The sequence below is a fragment of the Toxorhynchites rutilus genome, chromosome 2, assembly GCF_029784135.1.
Source record: "Toxorhynchites rutilus septentrionalis strain SRP chromosome 2, ASM2978413v1, whole genome shotgun sequence".
In the NCBI taxonomy this organism is placed as follows: Eukaryota; Metazoa; Arthropoda; class Insecta; order Diptera; family Culicidae; genus Toxorhynchites; species Toxorhynchites rutilus.
The window spans coordinates 132,727,907-132,751,976 of NC_073745.1; the positions used below are offsets into that span (position 1 = coordinate 132,727,907).

The window sequence follows — 24,070 nt, forward strand, 5'->3', positions numbered from 1 at the left end:
GGTACGTGAAGGACCGTTCTTCTTCTTGGATGGCACTAACGTTCCCAGTGGAACTTTTGCCTTCTCAACATAGTATTACTTGCGTCATTTTTATTAGTAGTACTAAATTGAGATTTCTATGCCGGATAACACGCCTTGAATGTATGCTGGAGTGGCAAGCTCTAGAATACGCGTGAACACAGTGCAAGTCGGAAGAAATTTCTTTGACGAAAAATCGCCCGGCCCGAACGGGAATCGAACCCAAACCCCCGGGATGATAATGTGGGACGCTAACCACTCGGCCACGGGAGCACTAATAAAGGACTGTTGCTACGTTAATAAGCCACAAAATTTGGAGGAACTTAAAGAAGAAATAACTCGGATTTTCAACAGCATCGAAGTCCTAATGTTAGAGTTACGCATGAAGAATTTTATTCACCGTTTAAAACGCGTTATCGAAAAAAGGAGTGATCACATTGAAAATGTCCTAAAATAAGCTTTATTCTCGTTTTTTAAAAATAAAAATCGGTTCACTTTTGTGGAAGTTATTGAAATTTGTTGCGTGAGCGTTTAATCTGAAAGACCCTGTTTATATACCATTTGCTCTATTGTGTTTCTCCTAGACCACGCAGGATCGTAAAAATTTTCCACAGTTTTAAGAATTGTATATCTCTTGTATATCACCTAAATCAACTAAATTATCAAAAACAGTTTGTATCGCATTTGTCAAAATACTTCTTCTCTATTATGTTGTAGGATTCTAATAAAATACCCCAAATTAACAGCAACTTCAGTGTCTAAATAAGAACAAGAAATGTTTGAAAGGTCACTGAACAATCTCTGGTGAAAAGCAACCAGAGTTCGAGACACGAGATTTCCCTGGTTCTATAGTTATGAAACACTGGAATTTAAGTTTTCTGAATGTTTCGCGCCTGGACACAACAATTAAATTCAAATGACAAGTCTTATAAATGAAGATAGTTATTATATCCTACACTATATACTTCAATTCAACCGACTTTTTACATATCTCTAGAAACTCAGAAAAAAATTAGTGTTCTATAGTTATGAAACGCAGTGTATAACAACGAGTTCTGGGACCTACATAAAATTGGGTGTTCTTGCACCATTCGCGTTTCTTGTATTATACAGAGTTTTCCATTTCGGGCTTCCGAAAGTATACATCCGTGCGCTGACAACCGTTTGACATAGCTGTCAACCAAAACGCCATACTATTAGTTGAATGTCTGCCATTTTACAATATGGATCGTTTTAGCATCGCACAACGTGTTAATTTTGTTAAATTATACTATAAAAATGATGAAAAACCGGCAAATGTTTTTCGAGCATTACGGACGGATTTTGGTCGTCATGGACGGCCTACAGAACACACAATCGCTAATGTAGTGCGTAAATTCGAACAAAATGGATCCCTAGCGGATATTGTGAAACCTGTGCATCATCGTAATGTGCGTTCGGCCGAAAATATTGCTGCTGTTGCTGCCAGTGTGGAGGATGACCCGAACGTTTCGATTCCACGGCGTGCTCAGCAATTGGGCTTGTCAAACACATCATTGTGGCGAATTTTGCATTTGGACTTGCACCTACATCCATATTAAGTCCAACTGGTACAAAAATTAGAGCGTGATGACCATGGAATTCGTCGGGCATACGTCGATTGGGTGAACGAACAACAGCAGCAAAATGCTGAATTTTCGCATCAAATTTTCTTCAGCGATGAGGCACATTTCGAGCTCGGTGGAGTCATCGGGCCGTATTTCTTTGAAAATGAGGACGGCGAGACGGTAACTGTGAATGGTGAGCGCTATGGCCGCATGTTAACCGATTTTTTTTGCCACAAATTGAAGATATGGATGCGGATGACATGTGGTTTCAGCAGGACGGCGCCACGTGCCACACAATACGACCGAACATGGCCATATTGCGAACGAAATTTGAGGGACGCATAGCTTCGCGTTTTGGTGATGCCAATTGGCCGTCCAGATCATGCGATTTAAACCCGCTAGACTTTTTTTTTGTGGGGTTATGCGAAAGACCGTATCCATGCCAACCCTCCGCAGACTCTTGAACATTTGAAAGACAACATCCGTGAAGTTATGACCGAGATACCGCCCCATATGTGCCGAAAAGTCATCGAAAATTACCTGTTCCGGATCAAGGTGTGCGAGGAAGCCCTAGGTGGACATTTGAATGATGTTGTATTTCACACATAATGGCATAAACCAAACTTTAATTTTAAATAAAAGTTTCATCGAAATTCGAATTCTAAGTGTGTTTTATTTCAATTTACTTTCGGAATTGAAAGTTGGAAAACCCTGTATCTATGAACATCACTTCCTCTTTCAATTCGATCACACAAATATCGAGGCAACATATTGTTTTGAAATTTCGAAGATGAACACCATTGTCAAGTAATAGACTCTCTGCTTCACAGATAGCCACTGTAGCGCGTCCAACATCAAACTAGAGGAAGAGTATCTACTACATCTTAAAATCAAACACATTACTTTATTTTGTAAACGCTGCAATTTCGTTAATTGTATATTGTTTGCAAGAAATAGGATGGCCATACGAAGTTCTCCAAAAGATCAAAATTTTCCCGATATCTGTTTCAGATATTTCAATAAAAAAAAACACGCCAATAAAAAAAAATACGCCCGACTGTCTAGGCGCACTCATTCCAAAAAAAAGTATCATCACAGCAAGAAACTCTTCCATCCTTGATAAACAATTTACACTGGATGGAAATAATCGAACAGATCCGTCAATGAATGTGAGCAATAGTGCAAGATCACACCAATACAAATACAGTGTACGCGCTGCTAGCTCACCACTACAAAGAGGTAAAAAGTGTATAACAATATATTGGACACCGTGTAAATATTTCTGCGCTCTATCAATAATCAGGTTTTGATCCTCCATCCTACTTCACCGTGTTCGCCAGATTATCTCATCAATGTGGGGTATTCAATCACTCGCGAATACCGTCGCATGGGTCTACTTTACACATTTTTTATTAGATTTTTGCTTTAAATTGATTATTCCAGTATGACAAATATACTCCGGTCGATATCTTCATCGATGATGACGGCCGCAATGCGGTTTTGGAAATATCTTCTTAAAATTCTGCACAGTTATCCAGGAACCTTCATTCGGTGAAGAAGCTCGGTACTGACTTCCTATTTAGCGCTATGCCGGTTTTTTATGTTACTTCTCTGCTTTTTCGACCACTGTATGGATAGCAGACTACGCTTACGCGCGATACAATCGTACACAAACACTCTTCACCAAATGGTATGGAAACCAACGATGTACCCAGGTTGGATACCGCATCACTAAAATGGCTCTATCTCGGTAAATAATAGGATTTTCGATAAGTCCTTTCTAGAGTATATTCTTGAATGCCTAAACTACAGAAATATGAAGGAAAATTTGTTTGGTTTTTTTCAAATTTCTAGACTAGAATACTGCGTTAAGAACAAAAACAACGTGAAAATCAAGTAGCTGGTGACGGAAAAAAAACAGAAAAAGAGAAAAAGGAACAGGTGAATAGAGAAGAAAAACCTAGACCAATCGCTGAGGCGAAGAAAGAGAATGTGGTGAAAACCAGGCGTGGTCAAGCGCTCCGCATTCAATAAACAGTTTGGAAAGTCGCTCGATGAGGAGGCGAACGTGAGAATTATCCCAGGAATCAGTGGTCGATTGCTGGTATCTAGACGAAATCACTACAGATGAGGAGATAAGGCTTGAATTACAAGCATAATGCAATCTGGGCGATACATCAAAGATGATCCCGAAGAGGAGGGCATATGGCGGTAAGCAGACGGCGTCGATACGGCTTTCCACGGACGCAGTTATTAAAATTATAGAGACGAGCAAAATGAAAATCTGCCTAGAACGATCAACCGTAGCTTCGGTCACCAGGCACGAAACTTCATAGGCTCCGACAGGTCTGATATATGCAGAAAATTCGGCGAATAAGGTCACGTTGCAAGAGACTGCAACCATGTTGCATGCTTTGTAAAAATGAGAAGGCCCCGAGAATTACAATGGCGCAGTTTCACTGGATGCTAGACGCAATGGTCACGGAGCTAATTGGAAGAAGATCGATCATCATCGGAGATGATTTCAACGCTTGGGTGAAGTAGATGTACCAACGTAGGAGAATACAGTTTACTGTAAGCTCCCGCATAGCTGTAATTGATAATGTTGAACGAAGATATTACCAGAACTTTTTAGAAGATATTACCAGAACTTTTTAGAAAGATGGCCGCGAATCTATCATCGACGTTGCCTTGTAGAAAATGGAAAGTGTACGAATTGTATACACATAGCGAACATCAGGCGATCTGGTATAGAATCGGTCAGCAAGGGATTATTCCTGAGGCAGTGCTGCAGAAATGTCTAGATGTCTTCTAGACTTTAGAAGATGGTTATTTCTCTAAACAATGATAGTTACAAAAGTTGGTGTTGTTGCCGAAACGTGGAAACCCGGAATTTCACCTTCACATAAGCGCATATGCCCGTTGGATACGTTCGGGAAACTATTGAAGAGGACTACCTTCAACATGATGATGAAATGTACGGAGAGCGACCACGTTCATTTTATACGTTGTCCATGATGGATGATAGTGTTGGTGGTTCAAAACTGAAATCGCATGTGCCGGTAGTAAGTTTCTAGAAAAAGAGATACTTACTAGCAATAAGGACACGAGAACAAGAATGAATCATGTATCATCCATCTTCAGTTGCTTCTACAAAGCCACGTAAACTCGTCAGTCCACAAACAACAGCAAGTATTTGAAGACCCCAAAAACCAGTGAAACTGTTAGAAGTGATCGTTACCTAAAACTATTGATCGAATTGAATCATTCTCTGTTCCATAAACGATCGGTATATCAGAAAGGGTTATTTTTCTACGTAACAATGCTCCGTCACATTGAGCAGGTGGCCTTGAAAACGGCTTTGAAACGGCAATTGCGATCAACTTGGCTCAAAAAAAACATTTTTATCGGCGAGTCATTCACGAATTGCCTGAGTGATTGGAAAATGTTCTATTTCCAATGTACATAACTTTGAATAAAAATAGGGAACTATAAAGTTAAGTTTTTATTTGAAAATTCCGGTTTTATATTTAGCGTAGGAAGGTAGAGGAACCATTATAGGTTCATGTCGAGCATAAACGCATATGAGCAAAAAGACACGATAAGATCATTTGGCTGCACAACATCGCTTGGCTACATATTACTCAATTCATTTAATTTTTCTTGGAAACAATTAAAAGTGATGTCCTATCTCACCCGTTATACTCTCCAAATACAGCACCTCCCGAATACCGTTTGTTCTAATCGATGACGCATGGACTGGCTTAGCAGCACTTCCACTCTTATGAAAAGACCAAAAATTGAGTAGATTCGTTTTGAAAGATCAGCAGTTCTTCAGACACGCAATTTGTGTGCTGCAGAAAAAAATGGAAAAGGTTATGGCTAGTCACTGGAAATACTTCCATCACCAACATAAACAAAAGAAAATTTATTAAATTATTTATACGGTCAATATCAACAAATTATTCAAGAAACAACGTCGAATATAATAAAATGCTCAAAATTTTCATTCCAACTAAATATTGCATTTTTGAAGAAAACTAAAACAATTTCTTTGATTCATTCATTTTGAACGAAACTTCTACACACACTTATTATATACTTTTAGATGCTTATAACAGAACGTTCATAATCGCAATCGAATCTAAGCTGAAAATTCTGTTGTGATAATGAAAGCTAAGGAAAAACTACATAACATGAAATAGAATGAAGTGCTGTTGAATGAGAATTGCCCTCAAACTTAATTGCAACCTTGCATTTTATTTTTATACACATATACTTATTTCATTCTTCAATGTTGCAGCTATTTTTGGCGTGTCTAGAGGATATCCAATCGCACAACATTCTGATCGATGTAGACCAAAACAAGCTGTTTTCCAATATACGTGATATTTGCGAGTCTAACCTGAAGTTTTGGACGTTGTACCTCTATCCGATGGTGAGTGTAATAGCATTCCGTAAAATTTATAATGGATTTGTGAATATACATTCAAAACAGGTGAGAGAGTGTATGGAAACTAAAACACCGATGAGTATCTTTAAGTTCAAAGATGGCTTCATGGAGTTCTCGAGCATCTTTAACCCTTACACCAAGTATTGCGCGGAGCAAAGTATTTGTCAGTATTATTGTAAGGAACTGTACCAGAACAACTCACTGTTCATGTCCTACTGTGCCTGGTGCGAGTCACAAAAAATGTGTAATCGGTGGGTATCTAAACCCTATATGATCAATAAAACGTATATAGTAGATTCCCATATATCTGATTTTTATGATAAACATTTTTTTCATATCGTTGTGCTCCATCTCATCTCTACTAGCCTTCGATTAGCTGATATCCTGGTGCGGCCCATGCAGAGGTTAACAAAATACGGTCTTCTGCTGGTGGCAATCAAAAAGCATATCGTCGACGAGAATGAAGGCGAAGCAATTGATGAAATGGTGAGTTGGGACTTATCGTTGGAATACGTTTTACGAGGAGAATTTAATATACGCGGAATAAAAACGCAAACATTCAAATGTTGGATATAAAGCAGATTACTTTTCGAACAACGAGTAAACATGTTGTAATTTTTTAAATGTGTACTTTAAATACTAATTTCCCGGCCTATGTTACCGTTGCTTTATACAGATTCACTCGGTTGAGGAATTTGTGGCTGGAGTCAACTCTCATCTCACAACACGCCAGGAGAATGAACGACTGAAAGGCATCAATGCCCGCATCGAATCGTACGAGGTGGTTGACTGTAACAACGAAATCCTGGATAAAATGGTCAAACAGTACAGCACAATGTTCGATCTGTGTTTGCCGATGCAAGGAACGAATGAAGGACGGAAGCTTTTCCTTGAGGGAGACCTCAAGTTTAAAGACAGTCTGGGGAAAGTATGTTTTCGTTGAAGAAAAAAAATGATTTCTTCTTCTTTCGCGATGTACATTGTTGTCACACTGTTTTTTTATTATGTTTTCAGATGGATGTTCATTGCTTTCTGCTCACCGATTTTCTACTAATTTGTAAAAAGAACAAACACGAGAACTTGAAGGTATGTTTATGGAAATCATTAATTGATTTATTCCACGTTATAACACTCCGACACTGCTGTAAACCCGAGGCGAGTTCATTCAAAAGGAAAAAATCATGATAAATATATACGCAAAAAATTTAGCTTCATTCACAGAAAACCATATTACCGAATGTTTGCCGTCTGTTCTGTTAAATTCTCCATCCCCCCATATTAGCAACCACATTGCGAAACGTAAATACCACCTGTATTTACATTACGTTGATGTTCAAAAGATACGTCGCTAGTGCAAATTTCATCTATTTGCCAACAGCGCTAATTCAACGAAAGCTATGTTTGCTGTAATTTCAATTAATAATCATCCGTCAAATCTGAAATTAGTTTATTTTTCGGTCTTTCATGTGAACTGTACTGATGTGCTTTACATTGGACCACGAAAAAACACGGCTAGAAAGGTGTCAATTTACATTCCTCACGGATTCACGGTATTTTTTCACCAATCAATCTAGACTCTCCCTAACAATCTTTTGCAATTTAAATGAATGAAACATAATTTGTAACCGGCTACTCGTGGTTGGCTCGAGGTTAGTATTACAGTTTATTGTCATAATCGGAATGTTGTAGTCTGTAATGCCCTGTACGTGTGCCCGACACGGGATACTTTCTATTGAGATGCAGCTGACCATTAATCAGCAACGCCCCTCTAGTCCGTACCCCATATCTAGCGTGGTGCGTATCTCTCGACTCGAGGAATCCAAGATAGAATGATCACTAGCCGGCTCAATCATCAGCTCGTGTAGAGTTGTCATTAGCGGTACAATCCTCAGCTCATGGTGAATGAGCAGTGGGCTGCTGTGTCGTTTGTAAAGGGTGTGTCGCGGCCCGGACCACATCAAAGGAAAATACACAATGTAATTTTCAACACTTTATTTAAATCTAAACAAAACTTTAAAGTTACAAAACAACAAACACCATTTAACACTAAAACACTAAACACATTTAAATCAACACTCATCCTGAATCCGCAACTGGAAAAGAATAATAATTAACGCATCTACATATTTGTTTATTAATCGATACTCACCTTTTCATCGGGAACAAAACATAAAACATTATTTGTACAACACACAATAATCACAATAACACTTAGTTTGACAGAAACAATATTGCTATAAGAATCAAAGCTCAATTGTTATAGCGAAAGTTCTAGAAGAAACCCGACCAAAAGTATAAGCCATATTATTCAAATGACCAAAGGGAATCATATAAATAGGGCAAAGCATGTTCAGTAGGTCAGTCACAATAAACTCATCGATCAGTATAGGTGAACCTTCTTGTCTATATTCGATCTCATCTCTACTCATCAACTTTTCGGATCTCTGCTCAGATGCCTCTCTGGGCGGATACATTATTGGCGCTGTAGACAGGATAACTCTGTAATCCTGAAAATCAAACCACAGTCGAAACATGGATCGACTTCGAAGAAGACGTTTTGCGGTGGAACGGCGGTTGCAGAAAATTGCTGCAAGAGTCAACGTTTTGGACTGCTACTCAGCCAGCAGCGATTATCTCAACACTGAGCGAGACAGTTTGAACGAAGCATTTGGAGACTACCTGGTCATCTTCGACGAGCTACTGGAGGAAGGCAGCGACGATATCTCTACCTTCGAGCCAGTGGAACACAAACGCAGAGCGCAGGAGCTGTACAAGTCTACAGAGGCCACGATTGATAAGCGACATCGCATTGCCTACCACAGCGACAACGTACCAGCTATCTTCTCGGTCCAACTGTTGAATGATTCATCGGCATCAGATGAGTTTTCAACTAATCCGCTTCAAGAGCCTCACCATCCAATGGATTTGCCGCAATCTACAATTTCGAACGTACTAACGGAAACAACGATGGACGAGCGATATCGCACACAATGTTGGGACGATTCACATGCTATTGGTTCGGCCTCGTTAAATAGAAATAACGATGAATCTTCTGCAACACATCAGCCGTTAGATACGCTGTCACAATCTTCACCGAATACAAACGAGTCAACGGGCCAGCGAAACCACACTGCCCTCTATCATGATAGCGTGGCACATTCAGCTAATGACGAACGCATCCATGATACGAGTTCTACTTTCTGCCTCATAATGGATACGTGACATTGAATGGAGGTAGCGATGGACCAGCGAAGACGCTCAGCCTACCATCGAGACGACGCACGAATGACTACAAAGCACCAGCATATTCCCAGTCAGGTCGGTAATCCAACAAGCTCAACAAAATCAACTCAACGGCATGCAGGCAGACTCACATCGTATAGTAAAGTTTCTGATCCTGCATGCATCTTGGTTTACGAGCGACGGAGAACAACCACCGCTAATCACTACAAATCAGTAAAGGCAGCGATGGACAAGCGATATCACTTTGCCTTTAATAACACATCAACAAATCTCAACATGTTAACGGAGATAGCGATGGACGAGCGATCGTTTAATTCTCCATCAGGACAACGCATTGTACACATTAGCATACCCACAGCAGAGAATCAATCGGTCAGGACCTATATCGTCAACGATGTTTGCAATTGTTCCAGGTGGACAGAAACTCGTATCAAAGAAATCAACGCAACTTATTTCATCGAATCGCAACGGAAGTCAAACTCTACACAACTCAGCAGCAACATATCGTATCGACCATCGCATCGTAAAATTAAGCAAATCCTACATCGATTCATCACGGCGGGCGGTAGCCACCCAACTGGACACTCAAAACATCGACAACAAAAGTCAGTAACAAGGATCAACTTCCTAATCCTGCATGGTGGGCGGCAAATATCGAGCATGGAAAATACCAAAATACCCTATCAGCGAACATGAAACGGACATCAAACCTATTACAAATACTCATCAACGTATCAGAAATCAAGAAAATTGATACCCAATTTTGATGGGCGGAATGTCGCGGCCCGGACCACATCAAAGGAAAATACACAATGTAATTTTCAACACTTTATTTAAATCTAAACAAAACTTTAAAGTTACAAAACAACAAACACCATTTAACACTAAAACACTAAACACATTTAAATCAACACTCATCCTGAATCCGCAACTGGAAAAGAATAATAATTAACGCATCTACATATTTGTTTATTAATCGATACTCACCTTTTCATCGGGAACAAAACATAAAACATTATTTGTACAACACACAATAATCACAATAACACTTAGTTTGACAGAAACAATATTGCTATAAGAATCAAAGCTCAATTGTTATAGCGAAAGTTCTAGAAGAAACCCGACCAAAAGTATAAGCCATATTATTCAAATGACCAAAGGGAATCATATAAATAGGGCAAAGCATGTTCAGTAGGTCAGTCACAATAAACTCAGCGATCAGTATAGGTGAACCTTCTTGTCTATATTCGATCTCATCTCTACTCATCAACTTTTCGGATCTCTGCTCAGATGCCTCTCTGGGCGGATACAGGGTGTGTCACATCAAATTGCATCACGGAAAAAACGCTGTAGAAATTCGCCCAGTAGACCGATCCTTTTGAAAATTTTAGACAGTAAAATAAAAACTATTAAACAACTTTTGGCATTTTCTTTTTATTCATACTTCGAGCCCAAGCCCGTATGCTCGCACCTTCCTCTTTACCCCGTTCATAAGGTTCTGTACAACGTCAGGTTGTAGTTTTGTTTTTAACAGAAATCCATTTTCTCTTGAAGTCCGCCTCCGATTTGACAACTTTTGGGTTCTTCCGGAGGGCCTGCTTCATAATCGCCCAATATTTCTCTATTGGGCGAAACTCCGGCGCGTTGGGCGGGTTCATTTCCTTTGGCACGAATGTGACCCCGTTGGCTTCGTACCACTCCAACACGTCCTTTGAATAGTGGCACGAAGCGAGATCCGGCCAGAAGATGGTCGGGCCCTCGTGCTGCTTCAATAGTGGTAGTAAGCGCTTCTGTAGGTACTCCTTAAGGTAAACCTGCCCGTTTACCGTGCCGGTCATCACGAAGGGGGCGCTCCGCTTTCCGCAAGAGCAGATCGCTTGCCACACCATGTACTTTTTGGCAAACTTGGATAGTTTCTGCTTGCGAATCTCCTCCGGAACGCTGAATTTGTCCTCTGCGGAGAAGAACAACAGGCCCGGCAGCTGACAAAAGTCCGCTTTGACGTAGGTTTCGTCGTCCATTACCAGGCAATGCGGCTTCGTCAGCATTTCGGTGTACAGCTTCCGGGCTCGCATCTTCCCCACCATGTTTTGCCTTTAGTCGCGGTTAGGAGCCTTCTGAACCTTGTATGTACGCAGGCCCTCCCGCTGCTTGGTCCGCTGGACGAATGAACTTGACAAATTCAGCTTATTGGCGACATCCCGGACCGAACTTCTCGGATCACGTCTAAACTGCTTAACTACGCGCTTGTGATCTTTTTCACTGACGGAGCATCCATTTTTGCCGTTCTTCACCTTCCGGTCGATGGTTAGGTTCTCGAAGTATCGTTTTAGTACTCTGCTGACCGTGGATTGGACGATTCCCAGCATCTTACCGATGTCCCGATGTAACAACTCCGGATTCTCGAAATGAGTGCACAGGATTAATTCACGACGCTCTTTTTCGTTCGACGACATTTTTCCAAATTTACGAAAAATTGACAGTAAAGCATGGCCAACGTGATCTATACACTCTTATCTGATTATAAGCGAAAGCTGAAGATATAATTCCTAAAAATTTAATTTCTACAGCGTTTTTTCTGTGATCTTTATCTGTAAAGAGTATGTGTATTAGGGTGGCAATGGATGTATGGAAAAAAATTCATCATCGAATTTCAAAAACTGACCATGTACATTTTTTTATTGGCCCAAAAAATGACCTGTGCAAAATTTCAGCTCAATCGGACATGATTTAGGGGTGCCTCGAAGCGCTTAAAGTTTGGATTTTTGATCCTCGAAAATCTTTCAAGGGGGGAGTAAAGGAAATTTGAAAAATCAAAATTTTGTTTTCGATGCCAAATGATTTTAAAATGCATAAAACGTCGAGATCTGGTGTCATCTCGAAAAAAAAAATTTTGGCCTAAAATCGACATTTTGGAACTTAACTCAGCCTCTCAGCAATTAAGGTATGGAGAAAAAAATATTTATCGAATTTAAAGAACCGACCATGCACATTTTGTTTATTGACCCAAAAAAATGACCTGTGCAAAATTTCATTAAACGTTGACATCGGCGTTTCTGAGGAACAGGTATAGATGAAGCAGAAGATCAGGATCACGGCCACCTAAGATATTCCGGACGGGGATATCCGATTGTCTGCCTTGTGCTCTCAATGCTCTAGAGAGCTGAGAGCGAGCAGCATGAAACCGGATACACGACCAGACAATACGCTCGATGTCGTGGTAGCCATCGCTACAATCACAAAGATTGTTTGCTGCGAGCCCAATGCGATAAAGATGCGCGTTTAGGTTGTAGTGATTGGACATAAGCCGAGGTATCACGCGAATGAAATCACGACCTACATTCAATCCCTTGAACCATGCACTCATCGAGACCTTAGGTATAATCGTGTGTAACCAACGACCGAACTCATCTTCACTCCACATGCGCTGCCAACTTACGAGTCTGTGCTGACGAGGAATGTGGGAAAATTCATTATATTCAATTTGCCTTTCAAAAAGTGTGCCTTCTGAAACGCCCACCTTAGCTTGCGAGTCCTCTTTCTCGTTCACCGGAATCGAGCAAAGAGAGGGAACCCATTCTAAGGTAATCTTGAATAATTTTTCGACCAAAACACTCAATAGATAGCTTATTCTTGTTAGTAAATAAGATGAACGTTTATCAACTTTCATTGACCGGATTGCCTCCATTGAGCTGAGACTGTCTGATAAAATAAAATAATAGTCGATGGACAATATCGCACCCAGTCCAGCGACATACACGGAACAAATATCATTGAGTTTGAAAGAGGCACTGGAATTTTCATAGAAGATGCCGAAGCCAGTGGACCCGTTTATGTACGAACCGTCAGTAAAGAACATTTTATCAGATCTAACTTTCCCATGTTCTGCCTGTAGAATCTTCCTCTGGTTCTTTTGAATGTCCATTCATTACTCCATGATTCCGCGTCGAGAATCGCTCACGCCAACTGCCTTTACAAAGGTTCAACGATAACTGACTCTCCCAATAGCTCTCGTGCCGTGAGTCGCGCTGCTCGGTGCTTGCTCGTTTGTTACTGCTCTCTCTCCCTCTCGATCTATTCTCATATTCTCTCATGATATGATATAATAGGGGATACTGGGGAGTGATGGCTAGATCGTAACTCTACAATGCATTCTCTCTATCGGTCTATTGATTGATTTTGGCATGATACCATAAGGGATACCTGAGAATATTCAACTAACTATATCTACACTGCCGAAAATATCGGCGAAATAAAATCGGAGCGTAGATGATCTGGGATTCCATGGATTTTTTGTCGCATGGACAGATAAAAAATGACAGAGGAATTGCAAAAGTATGGGAAGCAAGATTGGTTGGAGATGCCAAGTGAAGGGTGCACTGCATGGCTAAGGTACTCATGGTATAAAGACATAGGGGAAGTGGGGGCATCCCGTAAGGTCACCCTAAGGAATACGCCCATTTCCAGCACCCACATACCGATTTAATTCCCGTTTCTCGAAGAATATAATAGTTCAACTCATTGTTCTTCCAGATAGCAAACGGCTTTTACTATAAAAATTCAAAATCGTACACTTTTCATCATTAGAAAAAAAGGTGAAAAATCGAACTTTTTTATGCTTGGAGATAAAGTGGTCACCTGGTGGGGGTCACCCGCCCATATCAAGCTAAATGGGACAGATTTATGCGTTTTTTTCGTCCAAATTTGTTCAAATCATATTTGTTATAGTAGGTACATGCATGAAATAAGCTTGGCCTATTCACCTAGAGTCTCAATTTAAATTTTCTCTTGCATATAAAAACGTAGTACGAAACGAATAGCATTCCGCATTATGAGGCTTGGTTTAGTTGGAGTGGCATATTTATCCAGGGCCACAAAAGGATTTTCTTGAAGAGCAGAATGTGATGAGGTATATCAGCTTTAGTAAACAGAACATTTTAAGTTGTTATTCACCTATGACCACTTTTCCCCCAAATATCAAAATAATTTCTATGCTAATTAATCGCTGAGATTACACGAAATATCTGTTCACCTCTCCCAGAATATGTGAACAGTTGTCCAAACTGATGATTTGTCCAATATATCAGAGTGAATAAAATAATTTTCAGGAGAAATTCCTTAGATACCATGCGCACAGAACTACGGCCGAATGGCTATCGAGAGAGTAATTTCTGTTTTTATTTGTATTTTGACATGCGACCGCTCTACTGAAGTACAGGGTGACTCAAAAGTCATTAAATTCTTCACACATACGGTGTCTATCAATACGGCATCTATAGTCAATAGTTATACTGCCAAACAAACAGGTGACCACTTCGCCCCCCATGACCAATTTGCCCCCACTACCCCTACGTACGAAATGCAGAACGCTCCAAATCGTGACGAACGGCAAAACACGGTGGGAAAGTCACGGGCTCGGAAACTGTACACCCAGATGCTGCTGAAGCCTCATTGTCTCATCATGGATGATAAGACTTACGTCAAGGCGGACTCTCGGCTGTTTCCAGGGCTACTATTCTTCACCGCCCAGTATAGATTTTATGTTACGGAGGAAGTAAGGGAGCAGAAACTTTCAAAGTTTGCCCAGAAATACATGATTTGACAAGCGATCTGCCCATGCGTAGGTGCGAGCATACGGTTATGGTATTGAAATTTAATGAAATAAATATGTCAAAAGCTAACTAATGGGTTATATTTTACTGTCTGAAAGTTTCTTCTTCTTCTTCTTTTTTGGCTTTAAGAGGGTTTAAACTTTTCAGGTCATTCGCCTCTATGTCTGAAAGTTTGAAAAAGATTGGTCAACTAGGTAATTTTCTACAGCGTTTTTTCCGTGATGCAATTTGATGTTAGACACCCTTTAGCCGCCTTCTACCCTTAACCCTAACCCTAACCCCTAACATGAAGAACAGACGCACCCTTAAACGTACAACCAAATCGAAGGCTGATTTCTGATTTTGAACGATTTAAGCTTGCTAATGGCGTATAAGTCATTACGCAATAGTCCAGGAGATGCATTTAAGTGGAAATTAGCATTTAGACCTCGACAGTTATTCTCTAGACAGAAACTGTCTTAGACAGAGTTGTTATATGATAAAGCGCTCATTTCAATGTTATCAAAAATAGGGTGACCAAAATTGCCGATGAAATGAAAAATGTAACTTTCTTATCTTCATAGATAGAGGTAAACATGGTTCGACAATATTGTAGTTCCACTTATTTGAGACATCTTTGTAGAACAATTTTTTTTTCTATCTCTTGAAATAACCGATATAGCGCCTTTTTCCAAGTTTCGTTAGCGTCACCAAAAAAAACTGTTTTTTTCATTTAACTTTTATAAAATAACTGGGGCTATAACATTGTCGAACTATGTTTATCTCTATCTATGAAGATAAGAAAGTTAGTTTTTTTATTTCATCCACAATTTTGGTTACCCTATTTTGGATAACATAAAAATGAGCACTCATATGTAACAACTTTGTCAAAGACAGTTTTTATCTAGAGAATAAATATCTCCCACAAACTTGTTTCTAGCGCTTTTTATCTAAGTTGCATTAGGGCAACCATGATAACACGGGTTTTTCAATTTTAAATTTTATATTTAAAATTATACATCAAAATTGTCTTCGTGCGACTTTTAGAGCTTATCTATACCAATATTTTGCAATGCAAAATTTGTCAATACCTCAATCCTGCTCAAAGTTATTGATGGCTTTTCATCCAATAGCTCATGATTTCAATTTTAATTTACTCAAACACAAAAAATAATAAGTTTCGAAATTCACATATTATATAGAGTGAAATTTGTTCTTTCAAATTCCTTCAACAAACATTTTTATTTTTTCCCCAGAAAGAATGACAAACAAATGAAAAGAGCGTGTTTTTTGGGAAGAAATATCAAGAACTTTGAGTGAAGTTGAGATATTGACAAGGTCTGCATCGCAAAATGTGTGTATTAGTAAGTTCTAAAAGTCTTTCGGAGACAGTTTGTATGTCGAATTTGAAATATTAAAGTTACATAAAAAAACAGTTTTTTTCATGGTGACGCTAATGTAACTTAGAAAAAAACGCTGTATCGGTTATTTCAAGAGATAGAAAAAATCTTTGTTCTACAAAGACGTCTTAAATAACTGGGACTACAACATTATCGAGCTATGTTTACCTCTTTCTTTAAAGATAAGAAGGTTATATTTTTAATTAATCCACAATTTTGGTCACTCTATCTTGGATAACCTAAAATAAGCACTCTATCATATGTAACAACATTGTCTAAGACAGTTTTTGTCTAGAGAATAACTGTCGAGCTCTAAATGCTAATTTCCACTTAAATGCATCTCCTGGACCATTGTGCATTGATATACGGCAACCAATTCCTAGTGGTACCATCTGGAATAAAATGTTATACTCTCAATATTTAATAAAGTATGATGACGGGTGTTCATATCAGTGTCGGACTGGCGTTCTATAGTAGCTTCAAACATCGATTAACCCAATTTCACGATTTTTACAGATTGTTCGTCAGCCATACATGACGGATCGACTCGCAGTACAATTGAAAGAACAGACCCTCTACTGTTGCTATCTGAACGAGTTGAACATAGTGGTGACAGCCTTCACGCTACACTGCTCCAAAGCACCCAGTTGGTACGATTCAATCACCAAGGCGAAGCACATATATTCAAGGCTAAAACAAGGTCCTGCTGCTGATCTTCGACAGTACACCAACGTAATCAGTGTCAACAATAGTAACAGCAACAACGTAAATGTCAACAATGACAGCTTAAGTATCCGACGATCGCCCCTAAATAGTTCCATCGGAAGTAGAGTCAGTAGTTTGAACAATAGTCACAGTGGATCTGTGGACCTGAATGAATCCAAGCCGGTTTCTATCGATTTCGAGAAGGCAAACTCACTTTCCAGCGACGAAGGTGGTGTAGGCGTGGCCAGTTTAGCCACCCAAGGTAAAGTCTGTATCGGAGGAGCTAGGAAAATGAAATCTACGGTTACCACAATGCACACTTCGTCGAATTCTTTGACAGTGCAACCATTCAGTGGGCTGGGGCAAAGCATGCCCAATCTGAACCTGAATTCGATTCAAAATAGGTAAGTGGGATGTAGTGGCTCTGTAGTTGCTAACTGAATAGGGCTTATCAGTCCATGAACCTTTGTTTTATTTTGACCTATTTTGTTTATTTTAGTAATCATGCTTTGTAGTGTTGTCGGAGTTCAAACCATATATTTAGTATTGTTTACAGTAATACTTTATCTGTTCCGAGTGCATCCGGGGGCCACTCGCACTCCGGTATGGTTCTTCTATCCCCTAGTCAACGAGGAATATCATATCCACCGCCTTCTCCCACGAGGTAACGTTGTTCACTGTTTTGAAAAGTCGAACACCATGCGTCATGCGTCACCCTTTAATTTCAGAGCCACACTCCGTCGGGGATTCGCATTCTCATCCTCGATCAAGAACCCACCGCTACTCAAAACTCGCAATGTTCCCTCGCAGCAGAGCTTCATTTTGTCCCAGCAGACAAGCTTCAATTCGGCCACACTGAGTCAGCATCAGCAATGCCTGCAAACATCACCTTCGCCCAGCGGTCCGCCGAATGTTGCCTTCATTAAACGGAAAAATAGCTTCCAAAGCCAAAATCAGAGCGCTCCAGCAGCAGCAGATCCCAACACACCCAGTGGCGATACAACCTAGTATAAGCTTATGCATTCAGGCCGGAGGTAGAACACCTTCTATCTGATTAGCTATCGGAAAAAGTAGCATTTATATGTCCTGTGCTCCAGCTCAGCTGGAGTAGATTATTCGTTACGTAGGGAAGAGTATTACAGAATTTGCCTAACAAAATAAAATGTGTAAATAGTCCGATTTTAACTACCTTTGAAATTCCACTATACTATTACAACTATGTTAGGAAATAATACAAAAAGCTAATGTTACATTAGCTCTTGAATATTTAAAACCAAACACGAAAAGATGTAGAACATTTCGAAACCAAACGATGCTGTGACAAACTCTAGCAAAGTAGAAAGTGCAAACACAAAAGTAGTGACATTGCAAAAGGGAAACTTAAACTGTTTGTTTTCGGATCCTGCGATATAAATTATGTTGATTGCTTGCAGTTTAAGATATGGAAGGATGATTTTTTATGCGTTTGTTAGTGCTATAACAAATCGAAATACATAGAAATAGAGATTATGAATGACTTTTAGAGACAACAGATATTGTGCTAGTTCCGTCAAGAGTGTTAGTTTCATACAGCCTAACATTCAGAACTTTCAGAAAATCTATCCCAAACTAACTTTTACTCCAAATTATTTCCAATTCACTTTCGCAGAGATTATTTCATCGTTTCATAACCTCTCACAACACGGCGCTCTTGGTCAATCAACTGAATAAAAAAATTCTCTACAGTACTATGTTTTGAATTATTAGTCTTTTAGGAAAAATGCTCATCTGCACATTACTACTGGCTTATTCCCATGTGGAACCATTTAAAATTGGCTCATGTTTCCACATCTGGAATAGGATCATCACACGAATCCGCTCTTGTGGGACTAACAAAATCACCTTGACTGTCGTCTCTCAGAACAACATTCGTTCAATCAATACGCTTACGAAGGTGGTAGATTGTACATACTTGTAACAACGTAGACAACTATTTCCATACTTTAGCTAGTTTTGAACAAAACACATTCCACACAACTCCTTGGAAAATTGGTTTGAAAAGGAGAAAAAGCGGACAAATTTGACAAAAGCAATAAGTAAACACTAGAAATGGAAACGGGAGACGGAACAAAAACGAAAAATATTATTGTAAACTGTAGATTATTTTATAAACAAGATTGAGTAGTATGTTTCAATCGTTTTATTTTTATTGTTAGTCATTTAACGATAATAAATTATACGAATGAGATGGACGGCTAAGATAGATTTGGTAGATTTGTAAAAGTATTAGATTTATATCTCGCAATCCGATCAAACTACTGTACAGATTACGTGAAAGAAACAGAACGGCTCTAATTATTCTCATATACAAAAAATAGATAAGTGATATATCATATTGAAACACAGTTGTTCACTGGACAACCAAAACATTGCTGGAATAAAAACATTGGAAAGAAATTTAAAGCAAGCAATTTGGAAATACTAACGGAGAAAAATCAAAATAGTAAACTTTTGAAGACTATCTTGAAATTATCTTGTCTTTTGGCAAGACAAATAAGGAGAAATGGGATAGAAATATAATTTTGAAAGTATATGAACATACTAAATGCGGTCAGCAGATATTTCAACATCCCATCAGAGCCTTTGTGACACTGCACTTTTTAGAAATTGCGAAACAAGCAAATCAAACTGCACCTGATGAAAATAATTGAACATCCAAGCTGGTTTACTGTTTTTTCCCAATAACAAAATTAGACCATCAACATTTGAATGTACAAAGAAAACCTATCGGAACATTTGAATATTTTTAACGTAACCCAAAGTCATGTAGAGTGTGTAAACAACAGTTACTTATAAACGAAAACTACTATGTAATTAATACAATAAGTTACGCGGTTGTATGTCATGAAATCAAAATTGGATATATCCATGGACCTAAATTGTTCAACAGCAAATTAAAACATTGGAAGAGAAACCGTATTATCAGTAGTCTTAAAAGTGTATTTACAACAGAAACAAAAAATTACATAAATTTAAACTACACATGTAGAGTACGACGACTCGCAATGTTTTTACTCTAATTTTTTTCTTCCAAAGATAGAGAGCTACATCCCATAGCTGATGTGCAAATATATTTAAGGTAAATCCACGCGGTAATCAATGACATCACATTACTCATTCAAACCGTATTAAGGGACAGAAACCGGAATGGCTTCAGAAACAAAATCGCAACGTAATTTGTTGCAATCAGCTCAACAACCTTATCATCATCAAGTGAATTCGGAATGTCGCTAGAAGAGTATCCTCGAGGAGCTGGCTAATAAATAGTGATTTTGAAGCTGTAAAGGCAGTGAATTATTTTTATTCGAAAGCAAATTCTTATTATGACCGTAGCCGTCTATCCAACCAATAAAATCAGCATGTCATCTGCTTTTGGCGAAACATACGGATACTCTACTGCTCACTGCAGCTTTAACGTGTAATGCAGCTAATGCAGTTGTGTATACAACAAATTCTGATTGCTGACAAGAAGCAGAGGGTGTTACGATCAAAATTTAGTTCAACTGAACTTCACGCATTTGTTTTTAAAACTCACAGTTAAAAAAAACTGGCCAACCCTCATTTTGTAGTGTACGTGTGATATTTATTACGAAAATTTGCTCCACATTTATTACGAAAATGATGTCCAAACAAAAATAAACAGGGGTATGTATATCGGTTATATAACCGCAAGGATCGCGTAGGACTACCCGGTTAGGTAATCATTTGTTTGAAATTGCATCTAAATAAATTCGCAATAAATGAATCAAAATATTTTTTTCTTCCTTGAATAGAATGATACACGTTGGTTAGCTAATTGTTATTTGCAATTGTATAGATATATTCAAACAGTACTTACATTTGTACATTTTGGATGAATCAAATGTGTGGATCAATTTAATCCTTAACCACTTCACCATATCTTTGGCAACAAATAAAAACAACGAGAATGGCAATATTTTCCAGTATCAAGTGTCATGCTTCATGTTGTTTAGTGTTGCCCCAGTGATATCGCGCCTATAGACATCTTCCGTGCATCGCCATACCCAGGTAACCATAAGCATTAACTTTAAGCTCTATTGTAGCACTAATTCAGCATCTCTAATGCCAAATGGCAGTATATCTGCCTTTTCGATGCTTATAGGCCTTATATCAACATTATTAATGCATAAGCATTAATGAAAGTCCTATATGCGCATTTAAAGCTACCATATAATGCTTACAAGCATTAAGATAAAACATATGAAAATAAGCATTAATGAAAGCCCTATATACGCATTTAGTGCTATCATATAATGCTTATAAGCATTAGGATAAATCATTCATGCATTCAGCGTTAGATATCTGGATACCAGTGTTTGTCTCAAAATAAACATAACATGGATATTTTATGCCAAAAATATATATAAAATATATAATAAATAAAATAAAATATATTATATATAAAATATAATATATAAAAATATGCTAGCATACATGATATGAGTGGTTGTTTTAATATGACCATTTTCAACTCATTCATCTATATAGCTAAGGCACAACAGAGAAACACACATGTTGCAGAAGTACCCCGGTTCGAATCTTCATAAGGTAATTTTAATATAATAATTATTTCTCATTCCAAACAGTGTGATCTAAATAGATCTAAATAAAGAAGAATACTTTTATAACCTCAATAACAACTTGGCAATAATCTGAAATAAATCTGTGTGGGTGGACCCATGAAATGTATATGATTTTTTTGTTTTCTGTCGAATGATTTCAATGGCTTTTTCCTAGAAAAAACAGAAGAAAAACATTTTGACGTTTTTATGAAATCATATTTTAGCATGAATGATGCTTATTTAAGCCTGCCATAACAAGTGATATTTTCAGGTATCCATAAGTAAGCTTTAGTAATGCTTATTTAAAGCTGTAACTTAAGCATTAAAAGAGCCCTATATTTCGCCTTTTTAGCATTATATCCACCCTATATTGGTATATAACGCTTGATAAGCATTTATTCAGTATCCTATATGAGGATACAGTGCTGATTTAAGACCATTTCTAAGTGCTTACTGGTTACCTGGGTTCAACCAGCACCAAATAAGTGTCCCACAGAGAGCGCACACGACAACACACGGATGCATCGATAAGAATAAAAACATCGCGAGAATGACCGTTTACGAGAAAACATTTCTCGGATTCTCTCGATCAAACCCGTTAACAAAGCTAAGAGATTGTTGCATTGGAATGAAACCGATGCGCACGAGAGTAAATACAAATGGCAAATAAAAGTAGCGGAGTACAGGATATGAAAAAATTAAAAGTTTCGCCCAAGCACACTGGTGACTTGAAGCGACTTAATATATAGGGTTGGGGAAAAAGAAATGTCGTATTTATGATAGAAATTTGACGTGTTATTTAACATACTTAAAATCATCCAATTTAAGTCAAATATGCGCCGTTTAGTTCGCAAACTTGTTGCCATTTAGAAGGCAACTTCATCATCCCCCCCTTATAAAACCCCTCTCCTTATTTGCAAAAAACTCAGACAGCCAGTTTTCGCAAGCCTCTTTTGAGGCCAACTTAGTATCACCAAGAGCGTTTTACATGGACCGGAAGAGATGATAATCACTTGGAGCCAGGACCGGAGTATACGGTGGGTGCAATAGGACATCCCATCCGAGCTCCCGTAGCTTCTGGCGGGTCATCAAAGATGTGTGAGGCCGAGCGTTGTCCTGGTGGAAAACAACACCATTCCTATTGATCATTTCTGGCCGATTCTGGTCAATCGCCTGCTTCAAACGGTCAAGCTGCTCACAGTAGAGAACCGAATTGAGGGTCTGGCCATAGTTGAGCAGCTCATACTGGATGATTCCCTTCCAATCCCACCAAACACACAGCAAAACCTTCCTGGCCGTCAATCCGGGCTCGGCAATGGATTGGGCCGGCTCACCGCGCTTCGATCACGACTTTTTTCGCTTTAGGTTGTCGTACGTGATCCACTTTCCTTCACCAGTCTTCCAGTTTCCATCACCAGTCCACTATCTTCTTTAAAAATGGGTCGAGTTCGTTCCGTTTCAGCAGTGCATCGCAGGCGTTGATTCAGTCTAAAAGATTTTTTTGCATCAACTCGTGTGGCACCCATACATCCAGCTTTTTTTTGGAATCCAATCTTCTGTAAATGGTTACAAACGGTTTTATGGTCTATACCCAGTTCCTGGCCAATCGAGCGAGCCGGCTCACATGCCGGTCTACTTGGATGATTTCAACGATTTTATCGGTTTCCACGACGATTGGCCTACCAGGACGGGGTGTATCTTCGACAGCCACTTCACCAGAACGAAATCGATCAAACCAACGATGTGCTGTGCGAATCGTTACAGTATCGGGTCCATTAACTACACGAGTTTTACCTCGCAGGAAGTAAAAACGTAAAATATGGCGAATTTCTTGCTTGGTGGACTCCATCTTTGACGAGCTATAACTTGAGACTGCAAAGGACAATCACAACACTGTCAAAGCGACACTTGTAGCACAAATTGTCGTCTTTAAATAGCCATATAGTATGACCCGATGCGATAAGTACAACACAAAATATGTTTAAGTGTTGCCATATATTGACAATATACGACATTTATTTTTCTCCAACCCAATACACACACCTATAATCATTTTACACTCTTCTCTAAATAAACTCTTTAGTTAGTATTACTGGCCTCGAAAAGAGACGATTGCTTGGTGAGGTGCAGTTGCAGTTGTATTGCGTAGATGTCATCCTTTTTTTTTAAATTCGTTTATTTTTACTGGCTCAGTAACATAAGTTTAAAGGAGCTGAATTCTAAATTTCATTTTTTATATACATATTTTTTTTAAATCTAAGGTTGGTAAGGTAGAAAACTGATTACTCGCGGTCTATTTGAGTTTAGAAGGGTGACATAGTTTTTCAGAAAAAGCATGAGATGTAAGGATTGGAACAATGTTGATGATCACACTCAATTCTTAAATCTATTCGTATATCTATAGTGTATTTACATTTCAACTTAATCTGCTGTTCATAGCAAGGGGACCTAT

The 24,070-nt window shown here is 38.8% G+C and overlaps 1 protein-coding gene across 12 annotated transcripts in view; it reads left to right on the forward strand.

Annotated features, from left to right (window-relative positions):
- Positions 1 to 20,620, forward strand: part of LOC129764804 (pleckstrin homology domain-containing family G member 5) — a 297,282-nt gene extending 276,662 nt beyond the window's left edge. For 6 of the 12 annotated variants that reach the window (XM_055764294.1, XM_055764293.1, XM_055764295.1 and 3 more), the window contains exons 11-18: positions 5,908 to 6,042; positions 6,103 to 6,308; positions 6,423 to 6,543; positions 6,734 to 6,985; positions 7,072 to 7,143; positions 16,808 to 17,400; positions 17,541 to 17,660; positions 17,725 to 20,611. In XM_055764294.1, coding sequence (XP_055620269.1) covers positions 5,908 to 6,042; positions 6,103 to 6,308; positions 6,423 to 6,543; positions 6,734 to 6,985; positions 7,072 to 7,143; positions 16,808 to 17,400; positions 17,541 to 17,660; positions 17,725 to 18,004 — 1,779 coding nt within the window. In that variant the 3' untranslated portion in view covers positions 18,005 to 20,611. Of the gene's footprint in view, positions 1 to 5,907; positions 6,043 to 6,102; positions 6,309 to 6,422; positions 6,544 to 6,733; positions 6,986 to 7,071; positions 7,144 to 16,807; positions 17,401 to 17,495; positions 17,661 to 17,724 lie in introns of those variants that run through there. The other 6 variants (XM_055764291.1, XM_055764300.1, XM_055764292.1 and 3 more) reach the window with 5 other exon arrangements.
- Positions 20,621 to 24,070: the final 3,450 nt, after the last annotated feature.